Genomic DNA, 13806 nt, shown 5'->3' on the forward strand with positions numbered 1-13806 from the left:
GTTTCAATCATTGTTTGTTGTCATTTTGTTTGTTTGAATTACGAGCCACGCCACGTTCGTGTGTTTGTAGAGTCACGTGGTGATATTATTGGTGAACGACTTAAAGCCCCTTTCATCGATATGTACAAAGTGCGAGTGTGATGCATATACGATTACTATGTGAGACATGGCGTGGGTGTGAGTAGGAACACTAGAGAATAGTATAGTTAATTCAATCCACGAAGACGCGCCCCATTTCATCAGTGTTGAGTCGACCACGGCTCTGTATACACGGCTAAGTTCACGTTGCCCCGGATTTTGACCCATCGGGAAACTTGCTCCACTTAAATGTTTTGTTCCCTCAACTTTATTTTACTTTACTAACATTATTTTTAAAATGCCTAGAAAAACGGATCGTACTGTTCTTAAAAGCCAGGTATGAACAAACTTTGGAATTATATTTATGTTACCTACTCGGTATACTTTAGCAAGTAAATAACATAATACAGTATAATCTACAGTATAGTATATAATACATTGATATAAAATCAATGGAATTGTATTTTCTAGGCAAGAGATATAATCGGGAAAGTATATGATTTCATGAAAAAAGAAGCAAATAATAATTACGCAGAAAAATTAACCGATGCACGCTGGAGAACCGCACAGGCTGCTGGAGTGTCTGAAAGCACAGTTACTAGAATTTTACGTGAAAGAAAGGTGCATGTAAAGTCGGGTACGGCGCAGACAAACAAGACAAACACTGAAGAAACGAATGAAGCGACTTCGTCGCATACAAATGACGCAAGCACAAGTACTACATAGTTAATAATTCTGAATTAAATGATGATACAGACGTCAATTGTTTTTATTAATAAATATTTTATTTTTATAAAATTGTATTTTATGATCGGTACTAGATACATACTGTCCTGCTATAATCAATTATTTTTAATATTTTAGGATACTGGATGCTAAAATATTAGTTAAATGCTTTAAGATTATTTATTTCCTATAATAATATAAAAACTTATATGAGTAATTACTATTACTATAGCCTAACTTCTTGGGCACATCTCAAATTCACAGTCAAGAGTATTTACAAGAAGAGGGTAAGATTAAAAACTAAACTCAGATAACATAACATGCAATATTGGAAGAGCTATTTATTGTTCGTGTTCTACGAAATTTTAAGATTTATTAGATATAATTAAACTATTTTTTTTTACTTAAGCTTAGTGCATGTTGTGGTCTCCTATAATTGAAGGAGCACACAACTTGAAATCCTTATATTGTTTCATTTTAAAAATATGTATGTGTTTATCTTTTGTTGGAGCCTCGTAAATTAAATAAATAAATATGATAGCATCATCATCATCATTAATTTATAGGATGTACAATTTTCTCCAGATATTGAAATTTCAAATAAAAGCACTAAAATATTGTTATAAAAGAATAATGCAAATATATTGGAATAAAAACATCGTTATTTGAAGGCGGTGATATGAGTAGAGCATATTTCCAGTTGACTACGAATCTCGTCATTATTTAACTATGTGTGCGTATGCCCACAATCCACATAGCTATTAGCTATAGACCTCTATACACAAAGGCGTAAGGCGCACCTCAACGTTAAATTACCGGTTTGCATTAGTATGAGTGACGCTCGTGCTAAGATTGTCTTAATGTGCGTTGGAAAAAAGAAAAACTGTAAATATTGAATTATATTTTTAATGCACGTCGATAAATTAACGCCGAGACGTACCCCTTCCTTTATGAACAGGTCTATACCCTTTGCGTAGTAATTGAACTCACATTCAAGCAGTATAATGTATATATTGCACACTTTCACAGTAGTGATTGGGAAATCAGTAGGGAGCGTCATCGTGGACTTATATCCGTAGTTTATACTAAATTTGCTGTAAAATGATTATCGCTGTCGAAACAAAGAATTTTAAGAGCAATATGCACCTAATACAATGCTCTGATTATTCCAATCAATAATAAATTGGATTTTATTCTGTCTAACAATATTTAGATATATAGAACTTTTTTTTTTTTTGTTTAACGAGGAGGAAATGCATTTACGCATGCCGCCCGGTCGGGGGACCGGGACGGGTATGTGGGACTCAACCGGGAACTAATGCCCCGTGCCAGGGCACGCTAGTGCTAATGCCCTGTCCTACCCACTAAAACCATCCTCGGGTTTCCACCATGCCGCCGAGTGGTGAGGCCACGGGATCGCCAAGGGCATGCAACCACGACCCCACCAGCGGCAGCCGCCGTAAGGCGGCTGAATATTCATGGAAAGCGCGCCTAGTGCGCGCCTTCCCCCCATCCTCCACGCGGAAATGTGGCGAACTCCCCCGAGTCCGCCACTGGAGGCTGGGCGTCAACGAAGCTGACGCCCTGCGGCGGATAAGATGGTAGGCTCCGCCGCTGACCGCCGGTGTAAAACACCTGGGAGGCTCGAGTAGCGAGCCCTCCCACTCCCTCCTAGCCAACGAGGCCACTCACATGGTCCACCCTGACGCCGATCAGGGACGTACCAGGAGCAGCCCCGCGGCATCCCTCCCGCCAGTCTTAGCCGTGGCCGACGAGCAAGCTCAAGCCGGCCCCGTTGCCCAGGGTACACCACGAGGAGGTGACTGACATGTACCCTAGATATATAGAACTAAACTAAATATTGTGTATTTATTTTAACAATATACATTACCAGTATCTTTCTCGAATGTGACCTATGTATGTGTTTATTGGTGCACGCTAAGTTAAAGAGTATTTTGATTTTTATTTTTACCCCAGGCTCAGCCCTAAGAGATTACTTTAAGTTGCGATAAAATTTCGGAATATTATTTGTACCCATAGATATGATTTAAACAGCTTTGACGGTCGGTCGACTACCTGACGTCAATAAAATGCATGAATTCTTGGGAATTTTTGCCCCCTATACAATACAGTCGACATAACAAAAAGTCCCTTACTACGCTCATATGACGCCCAGGGGTTGAGATAGTGCTCTGCCGGAACCATATGACATTCTATTAAATTTTGTACCCCAATAATAGTATATCCGTAAACATATATTTTTCCATTTTATATTTTTTTCATGTTAACAGTGTGACAAAATTAAACGACATATTATTTTATTTCATTAAAGGTTCCCATTGAAAATTATATACATTCTTTAAATACTGTGAATATTATTTACTACTTCAACTTTTGAATTTAGAATAGTTATTTAGAATTTAGATTAAAAAAAAAATTGTAATACAAACCTGTATGTATTTGAATAAATAACAATATTTGTATTTGTACATTATTAGTATTGTTAATGATACTGACATCAGCACCAAAAGAGTATAAAGTAGTACAAAGATAAACTTTATCTAGTTCTAACATTCCCTACAATTACCAACGGATGAAGTTAAATATAAGCTTGTAAAACGCGTGGGGTTTGATATTAATATATACGTACTAGAAATGGGTTTAGCTGGGTAGTTGTTTTTATTCTAACAATGATATCTTATGCTTATATTCATACATCTGGGTTTATACCCATTAAATATTACAATTATTATATATAATAATTATTGTTAATGCCGCTTATTTAGGTAGGTCACCTCCTATGTATTAATATTACAGAAATTTTATTAATTTGCATTATAGGTATCGGAGTCGCTAAAATTTAATATGGATCAGAGAAATAAACAAAAATAATAATGAATATTATGGGCTTTAGCTAAAAAATACGTTTCTTTTGGTGTCTCGAAATCGTACGCGTAAATATGATTTTTTTCCCAAATTATATGGGAAATAAACATTCATACAGCGATCTATTCGCCCGTAATGTGATAATGCTTCACAAAACACGCCCCGCGATTATTTTCAAATTATTTAAATACCTCGTAATGTTTCTAAATTAACGGTTCTCGTAATGTTTGTAATTCGAACTTGTAGATATTAGTTTGATTGGGTTTCAATGAATAATGAAAGTTCCATACCGATGAAATTATCATTTTTTTTTTAGAAAATCAAAGAAATACAATTTAATTTTACTTTTTATTTTATATGTATTATTGTAATGTATAAGATACGTTTAAATTACAAAAAAAAATTATTCATATTTTTTCGTTATCGTTAAACAATCAACAGGCGAAATATTTTTGTCTGGTCATTGACATCGAGCGTCGTCCCATGTGGTAGACGGACCATTTCATTACGCTATTAATCGAAATCCTAAATTAAATCTGTAAAAAATGGAAATATGTACCTAATTATTATCAATTTAATTTAAAGCTTTCCTAGATAGAATTTTTATTATTAATACTTAATAATGTTGTAATTTTTACATTATAAAGTTCGTTAAACTAAAACATGTGGGAAAGTTCGTTACTTCCTTTAGACACGCTCTCTATGTGGCCGTACAAACGAGTTTGTTTAACGTATTATTTTTATTTCCTAAGCGAACGACGAAGCCCTTCAAAACTCGTTTCTCGGCAGCGGCACGGCAATTGGCAGCTGCTAAGCTATCGATCGTTCGTTGCGACGAGGCTATGGGTGACGTCACGAACAATGGACGTTCGAGCAGCCATCTTGTTTCCTGTAAATAAACTCAAGCCATAATTTACTTTAGAAGCATACCCTATATATGGGTAATAGATAATAATTCCGTGCAAACCGTATTAATCATGTGACTCAGCTCCCTCAGCTCAGACGTAAACATGAATCATAATTATTATTATTCATTGTTCTTTTAAGAAATATTCTCATATAACACAGGAACATAGGTATAAAATAAGATAAAAATGAAAAATAAACTGACTTTATTACAAATAAATAAAATAACAATAGGTTTAAATATATAATATTGTAAATATTTATTTGTAACAATGGTTATTCACTATTTAGTAACTATTCACCGAAATAACTCATTATCTAATATCTCAAGTAATCAAGTAATTCAAATAATAATAGCCTATTACAGCAACTTCATTTAAATTAAGCTTTGTGTTGTATTTTACCTAAATGATAATTTATTAGCAACAGTACATAATTAAATTGGGTATCATTAAATAATTATAATATTTTTTTGCGACCTATATAAGTAATAGGTAATAAGTAAAACGAAATGTTTTTTAATGTAAACTAACGTTATAAAGTTTAATGGATTGCTAATGGATACCTATGTACCAATATCTTTAGAAGCCAATTCGTTTGCTGGAAATAGGGACTATCTATTTCCAGAATTGTAAAGATACAATTATCTTTTTTATTCTAAGTTTTGTCTCAAAATGTACCTTGTCTTTGTCTTATATTTCTAAAATACTTAATTTACCTGGGCTTGTATTATGCTTATTTCGGAGGACAAAATATTGGAATTTTCCTACCTGAACACAGCAGGTATAAATTCTTTTGTTACTTCTTGAATCTGGGTTTTAAGCAATAATTCTGAATTGTAAAACTCTTAACCATCCTAAAGAGAAGTTGTGTTATCAATAAATAATTAGGTACTTACTAAACCCTTACACTAGTTCGAAGTAAATCTTTATAAATAAATAATGTTATTTCTGCTACTCTTTTTGAAAGAGAGAGAAAAAATATATCACACATGATGTACATTTTTTAACTCTTATAATATTAATTATTATATTCCATTATTCGTCATTGAGAAAATATTTCCTTTTGAAGTTCGAGCTGAACTTCCTTTTTCCATTCGCCTGACTCATTGAAATCATAATTACTAGGTCAAAACGATACTAAAAATATTTGTACAGTAGGTACCTAACTTATTTAATGTAATTTTATCAAGCTTGTAATATATTATAACAATTACCAAAGTAAATTAGTAAATAGTAAAATAAATAACACAACATAGTCAAAATATCATCATCATTAAATAGATTTTTTTTTAATTTCATACACGTTTGTTAGTTTAATTTATTTTTAGTTTCGTCATATTGCTTTATTATCCGTATAATATTACCAACGCTTTGATCCTATAATATCAAAACATATATTAAGAAAATAATAAGAATCATAATATATTATATACTTAGTTAATTATTTACAAAAATAATAAATAAAAACTTAAAAAAGGCATAAGTATATAACCTTTTTTTATTTTAATTGTTTAGTTGTATTTCTGTCAAATTTGTAAAAATAAATTAATTATATTATTTATATGTATAATATAAAAAAAATCTTATATACATCTAACAAAGTCACGTTTCTAAATACATAAGCATAAATACTTGATTAGAGTTTAGTATTGATCGTCATATTGCTGGGAATTGCGTTGGAACGGCGCCATTTTGTTCCATAACTGCGCAGTTGCGCGGCCCCAATGGCGTCGGGTATATAAAGCTGCAATGACGTCAGCCCCGCACATCATTGATTTCTCAACGCGGTTCGGGTCGGACGTCGAGTTGTGAAGTGCTTGGGAGTTCTACAAATATCTTTAGTGCCTGGTCTGATTCAGGTGTGTAATATTGTCTCATCTCGCAATATTCTAAAGTCCTTTATTACAAAATGGGCTACAGTGCACAAGAAAAATCTGTTGTTGATTTCTGTGAAAGTAAAAGTGAATCTCTCTCTAACTGGGTCCGCAAAGTTAAATGTAAGTCATTAAATGCCAAGACAAAGAGAAAGCGTGACCTGAGAATAATCGCTATTTTAAGCCATTCGTTATCCCGTGCTGAAAGTGAACTATTAACCAAACAAAGAGAACGTGCTAGAAGGTGGGCTCAAATGCAAGCAGACCTCGGATTAAATAACAAAGAAGAAGAAGTGGCGAAGCAGCAACGTGAAAAAATCAATAATTTCTGGAAGAATGATCTCAGCGGCCTTGATAATTTTTTCAAAGAATTAGACAATGTTAAACCAATTATGAATCAACAAATATGTGTTACTCAAGTAGGATAATTAGGTAAAGTAAAATTGTAACTGAATCTGTGATATATGTAGGATGTTTTCTAAATTACAGTCCCATTGCGTTTCGCGTGGGTCTGCATCAGACGGCCGCCATCTTGGCTGCCACTGGGGCGTGGTCGCTGCTAGCTACGATATGGGTTTGTAACGGTATCATGCATTTTTTTAGTTAATTTATATTTATTTAAATTGTTATTTAATATTTCAGTTTCCTATTTAATAATAGTGGATTGGAATTTCAAGTTTTATTCATATTGAATAATAAATTGTAACATATGTTTTAAGTATGGCAAATAAAAATAATTTGAAAAGAATTGGACTGTTGAATTTTATTTCAAATCTTTCTCTTTTGTATATTTGTCCGTATTTCACCCGACATGTATTATTCCATGAGTCATCACCGACTTAATGAAGATCGACGTAGCAGTCGCGATGCTGCCGAGTTCCCGTGAATGCTGCCTTCGGTTACTTCAGTTGCTGTCTTGGAAAGCTGCTAAGTTCGCTTCGGCACGGCATGCGGCCCTGCACCGAAATAGCGACGCGCGAAACACGCTTCCATTCCGGTATCAGCCCACATTAGGTAAAAGTTAGGCAATTGCGTCATGATTTCATCAGTGTTAATCGAAATCGTAGACTCGCAAGCGGGTCTTTTCGTATGTGTGTTCTTTTCGAGTCTCAGATCTTGAACAACTGGCGGGTCGAGTTGCCAACTACCCTAAACTACCACGCGGGACGCAGTCTATGGAGCCTGTCTACCGCGCAAAAGCGCTGCCTTAACGCGTACTTCGCTCACATTTGATACTGGCCAAACGAGTTAGATCATTTTGGTGAGTCAACTGTTGTTGTCAAAGAAAGTCTTGACTGCCCTACCTTTTTTATTTTGCTGTCTATAATCTTTACATTCTCGATGTGAAATAAAGGGCAATGTTGTGCAATAACATTGAATCCAAACAGGCTAGCTACTGTAAGACTTCCACCATTGACTAATGAAGGCCTGACGTGAGCAGTCCGAGAGTAAACGAGTTCATGAGAAGTGTAGGTGCTCGCCATATGTTGTGAACTACATCTATTACAATACTTCAACGTTATGCTCCAAATTTAAGTCGACGCAATCTCAAACAAAAGTTACAGAAGTAAGAAGTTTCTGGAAATATACTACTTACAATTAGTAGGTCACTTACGACACTGAAAATATATAACTATTTCAACGTGTGGGCTGATTATCTCCGGGAGTATAAAATACAATATTAACTGAATCACAATATGTTAACAAATAAATTAAACTATGTTTCATCATTTTAAACTGATCGAACCATCTAAACGTGGATATTATATTGTATTGGTAAGTGATCAAGTATCCTGCTCTTGCCCTACTTGTTGACTATGTATTGACATAAAAAAACATTTAAGTAACATAATGTATATGCACTTTCACAGCGATGGTCCGGTTGTCGTGATGGTGACGTCAAGCCTAAATAACTTATCAAGGGGAACCTTCCAAAAGGCTACCACTCAGATTTTTGTTAACAACAAGCCGTCACCAACGATCACGGACAAAACGATTATTTTTTTCGAATATAATTAAACCTGAATAGGGACTCATACAAGAACGAAAGTATAGCAGTCAGCGGACGAAATTTATTACTTGAAAGCGACTAACCGGTCCTGACTGACGCAAGATTTAGGTAAGTGGTCATTCCCACAATGGGCGTGCTGTTTTTGATCACTTCAAATACTACTGAACTGGTTGAATGTACAGACAACGTTGAACGCATACATAATATTTCGTCAGTACATAACAAGGTTAAACTGATAAACATGCCGTCGGGCAAAACTTAAAAATTAAATATTTCTGTTTTATATAATTATTTAATAAAAACTTTTCATCCTAAAATATATCTTTACAATAAAATAAAGAAAGGTTAATGACGTAGGGTAATGCGTAGATGTAATCTATGATATATAAAATGCATAAATATTGTGGCGAGTCCTATCGCTGTTTGTGTGTGCCTTTTAAAATTATCTTCAGGACTATCGGAAACAGCCGATCTGAATGGTGGCGTTCTATAAGTCAACTGAGCAATTATGTACACGACACGCGTTTGGCGGAACAGCTGCTCCGCCATCCAAACTATTTACATGAAGCAGACTTGGAAGCTGGTAACATTAAACATCTCAACCTAAATTATTTTGAATCGCCGCCGGCGATTTTAATGTGCCTTCCAAGTCCAGGTTAAACTGCCTCACCAGTTAGCTGTAGTAACACTAATACTGCACCAAATCTTACGCGATGAACATACTACCTTCACGGGCCCTGAGGGAAACACCGAAATAAAAGGTACTTAGGTTTTGTAATATGTAGAGGCTTAGCAAAAAGACTAGCTCCAAAGCCGTTCGATAGTTGTTCTTTTTAGGATGGAAAATATATAAGGACATCTAAGTAAATTATATATAATGATGAAATATCATACGTCATGAGAACATTATCCTTAATGTAAATTACGTTAATAATTGATAAGACAATACTGGAAATATGAAAAATCATTGAATTTTATATATAATATTAGCTGTGAACACTCTTCCAAACTACGCTAGACCTAAAAACGTTAGTTTAATTAAATATGACTGAAATGACCTGAGAGAACATAGTAGAATGACTCCTAAACGTGGACAAATAAAAATAACGGTGAGTTTTATTTCAATGATCAATGATGCAGGTGACATTTTAATTGTAAATCACTCATTCCTGTGTACAATTCACAGCTATCTTCTGGAAGTGCCAGCTAGACTTACGAGTTCAAAATCTTTACCGAAACCAGGCACCTTCAGGAGAAAACTATTGCTACTATTACATCCTAATACTACGTACGAGTTCCGTAATCAATATGTTAACAAACGAGTTAATATAATAATATACATTAAGAATTATATTGAGAACGAAAATCTAATTTAAAATATACACGCAAATATTCTTTCGGCGAGCTGTTCCTGAGCACGCGTCGAGCAGCAGCAAAATTTTAATAATGCTGCAGGTAAGTGGTTAAACTAAGAACAAATGATCCAAACAAAATACTATAAGTATGTGATAATTACAATTTGAAATGATAGTCTATTATTGAAAACTTTATAATAGAAGAAAAATATATATAAAATAACATATAGCTGCTTAATGCCGTTAAGGCATGTAGGTCATATATTATTTTTCAGAATTTTCAGAAAGTATCTACTTACTACATATAACTTAGTCGAGGCAAAATTCTAAAATCATATTCATATCATATCATATTAAAAGACAAAATATCTCTGGAACATACGGTCGTTACTATGAAAATGACCTACTTAAAACAATAACTATTTCTTGCATTAAAATATTTATGAACGAAGGAAAAACAAAGGATACCAGAATTTAAGGTATATAGTAGAGAAATTTCGATTTTTACGAACATAATGCATGGTTCTTTATTAAATTGAATAAAATTTAGTTAGTCAAACTATTTTGATACGTTATAGTAGAGATTGACTAGTATTTACGCAGATTATTTCTTAAGTTATTATCCTCATTAGTTTCACATATCCATAATCCCTGTACGTTTTCCTTCTTTTAAGTTTGTTTAGCTAGATGACTGCTGGTGTGAAGACTATACCTAGCTACGATATCTATTTTTGTGACTAAATGAATATCATGCATGCTGGTACTTAATGATTACATCCAGGTTACTGCCAAAAGTCAAAGCGAATATAGAAATGTATATACTTAATATGCATATGTTAGTTCTATAATACCTGCACCTTACTTAAAGAGCATGCATTTAACAGGTTTAAAAAATAATATTCAATAAGGTATGTAGCAGATGAAATTAATTATTAGCTTTTCGTGTATACCTAATTTCTTATACTGTATTGGTCACTCGATTTATGGCAAATAAACTTTACTTGCTAACTGGATTTGTCGAATGAAGCATACGTATTTTCGTTTTCAAATAATGAGCTTTCAGCGAACTAAATTGTATTAAGGACCTGCTTATGATGTGATTGCGTGAAACAGTTGAAGTGTATATTTAAATTGCATGGCACATTAATGGTGATGACTGTTCTAAGCATTATAATCAAAGCCTGTAAAAATGCTATATTGTAATATCAGCCATATGTGTCAATGTAACTTTGACGGTGAAATGCATTCTTGTTAATTTCTGATACTTGCTTGCTCGTGAGTGAATGCATAACATAATGAAACGCATGCCTGAACTGTAAAAACTCTTCATAATTCACAACGAAAATGAATTGTGGTCAAATGATATGAATATAATGATCGAAACAAGTAATATTTATATTGTAAGAAAAAAGTATAATTATACAATTTTGAACAACGAAAAAACAAGTAAGTGATGCAAAACGATGATGTATTTATTATAATATTAAACGATAAGGCGCTAACTCATAGCGCTCTAGTAGATTGTGGTGGCAAGTCTAATACCGCTTGAGCACTGCATTTGCATTACTTGCACTCTTTGGTGGACATGTCTAAGTGTTGCAGTTGCGGATCTTCTCAGCTAGCCTACTTATGACCCTACCTAGGGATGATGTTCGTGGTCGTGCACAGCCCATGTTAAGACACATACTGCTATCGATATATTGCTTACGTTGGATTACTTCCTGCAGAAGAGTTGTTTATACTAAACTAATTTAAATATACTATATATATCACCAACGATGCTGTATAGCTTTTCGTAAGGCCTAAGAATATTGGACAACGTATGAATCCATCTTAATGGCACGTGTGACTAGCTTTAGACTTTTCTGTCTACAGACTATCTACACAGTAAGTGACACGCATCGAGATAAGTCATCGCGCTGCGACCACCATGAACCACTTATGACGATTATAATTAATTATAAGTAGGAATCATACTGTTGCAGTAGCGGCGCGTTTATTTTCTTCACTTGTCTGCACAGACACTTTTCACGCATGCCACGTTCTTATACCGGAGCATGATGCCACCGGCTTGTAGCCAAACAATTATTTGTGGAAAATTTAGATGCTGGCACTTTGCGCTTCGGGGTAGCTGCTGTTTAAAATCACCACACGACCTTTTCCTGATATTGGAGGTGCCACGAACCATCAAGATATCCATCGCATTAATTAAGCATGATAAAACATGGCAGAGCTCCTAGCTCCAGTCAATATTTCTAAATCAACAGATGCTGCAGTGTATCTTCGTTCGGCGAGCTAGACTTTTTGCTTATCAGCTACAGGTATCGCAACTGAGTATATCTAGCTCCTTTACCATAATGAAGCATATAGCTCCAGTGACTTCTACGATTGTGGAGTCCATCTTCGGTCAACAAGATCTTCAGCATACCCGACGTAGTACCTTAGATGCCGCCAATCTGCGATAAAAGCGATTTGCAGCTGATCGGCTACGGACTTAACGTTTTTTTTATCGTGGTCTTCGGGCACTGGCCGTCAGTGCTACAGGTTTCTACGGGCTAAGTATCTTCGGCCAAGACGCTCATCAACTTGTCAGACGTGGACCTACGTGTGCGACACATCATCCCAAAGCCAACTATTAACGGTCCGCAAGCTGTTCATCTCACCGGGGGAGAGGTTCTTTGGGGCGACACCTCAACCTGCTCTCCGGTGCTGCAGACCTACCATCTTCAGTCAGCAGGCTCTCAAGTCTGTCAAACGTGGTGCTTCAGGTTCGGGCCACCAGTTTGCCCAGAACAGGGGCTGCAGGCTAATCATCTGTCAGCAGATTATCCAGCTTGCCGGATGCGGCGATTCGTATACCAGCCACCAGTCTGCCCAACTCGCTGTTCGGTCGGCAGGCTTTCCGGCCTGCCGGACATGTCGCTTCTGGTGCGGTACATCTGCCAGCGCTGCATTAATGCCGCAAGACGATTGTCTACGGTCAGCAGGCTATCCAGCCTGCCGAACGTGGTTATACGGGTACGAAAAAATCAACATATACTACTGATGCCGTAGCCTTTCTGCCGTCTTCGGTCAGCAGGCATTATTGCCTGTTTGCTAGTCTGCGCACTACGTGTCCTGACCAACTCTGATCAGCAGTATGTCCAGCTTACCGGATGTAGTGACCATCAGACTGCGCTCCACTTGTGCCGCAGGCCAACCATATTAAGTCAGCAGGACCTCAAGCATGGCAGACATGGTGCTTCGGGTGCCTTCGGGTGGTACTCATCAGCCAGCGCTCTACTGGAGCCGCAGGACGACCATCTTCAGTCGGAAAGCTCTCCAAGCCTGGCAAACGTGGTGCTTCGGGTGCAACACATCAGCCTTCGCTCCACTGGACGAACTTCGGTCAGCAGGCTCTCCAGCCTGCATGACGTGGTGCAGAACCCAAAGGTTCTGGCCGCCATTCTGCGCACCACTGGTGCTGCGGATCATTTATCTTCGCTCTGCAGGCTCTCTAGCCAGTATGACGTGGTGCTTCGAGGGCCGGCCGCTAGTCTGCGCACCACTGCTGCTGCGGACCGATCAACCGTCAGCAGATTCTCCAACTAACCGGACGCTGTGCTTCGGGTTCTGGCCGCCAGTCTGCGTACCACACTGGTACTACGGATCGACTATCTTCGGTCAGCAGGCTCTCTAGCCTGTATGACGCGGTACTTCGGGTTCTGGCCGCCAGTCTGCGCACCACATTGGTACTGCGGATCGACTATCTTCGGTCTGCAGGCTCTGAGAGCCTGAATGACGTGGTGCTTCGGGTTCCGGCCGCTAGTCTGCGCACCACTGGTGCTGCGGACTGATCACCCGTCAGCAGATTCTCCAACTAACCGGACGCTGTGCTTCGGGTTCTGACCGCCAGTCTGCGTACCACACTGGTGCTGCGGATCATCTATCTTCGGTCTGCAGGCTTTCTAGCCTGTATGACGTGGAGC

The 13806-nt window shown here is 36.8% G+C and overlaps 1 protein-coding gene and 2 long non-coding RNA genes across 3 annotated transcripts; all 3 read left to right on the forward strand.

The window, feature by feature from the left end:
- Positions 1-53: 53 nt before the first annotated feature.
- LOC125070936 lies at positions 54-841 on the forward strand. Its single transcript, XR_007119898.1, has 2 exons — positions 54-415; positions 550-841. It is a non-coding gene; the product is annotated as an uncharacterized LOC125070936 (long non-coding RNA).
- A 5445-nt stretch (positions 842-6286) lies between these two features.
- LOC125071041 lies at positions 6287-13695 on the forward strand. The gene is made up of 5 exons (XR_007119900.1): positions 6287-6457; positions 6962-8248; positions 8344-9592; positions 9670-13460; positions 13647-13695. It is a non-coding gene; the product is annotated as an uncharacterized LOC125071041 (long non-coding RNA).
- Positions 6454-6955, forward strand: LOC125071040. Its single transcript, XM_047681099.1, has one exon. It carries the CDS (start codon positions 6508-6510, stop codon positions 6898-6900), a length of 393 nt encoding a protein of 130 aa, XP_047537055.1. The 5' UTR covers positions 6454-6507; the 3' UTR covers positions 6901-6955.
- Positions 13696-13806: the final 111 nt, after the last annotated feature.

The sequence above is a fragment of the Vanessa atalanta genome, chromosome 18, assembly GCF_905147765.1.
Source record: "Vanessa atalanta chromosome 18, ilVanAtal1.2, whole genome shotgun sequence".
NCBI lineage: Eukaryota > Metazoa > Arthropoda > Insecta > Lepidoptera > Nymphalidae > Vanessa > Vanessa atalanta.

Coding starts and splice junctions, on each gene's coding strand:
- LOC125071040 (XM_047681099.1), top strand. CDS start 6,508: ATGGGCTACAGTGCACAAGAAAAATCTGTTGTTGATTTCTGTGAAAGT.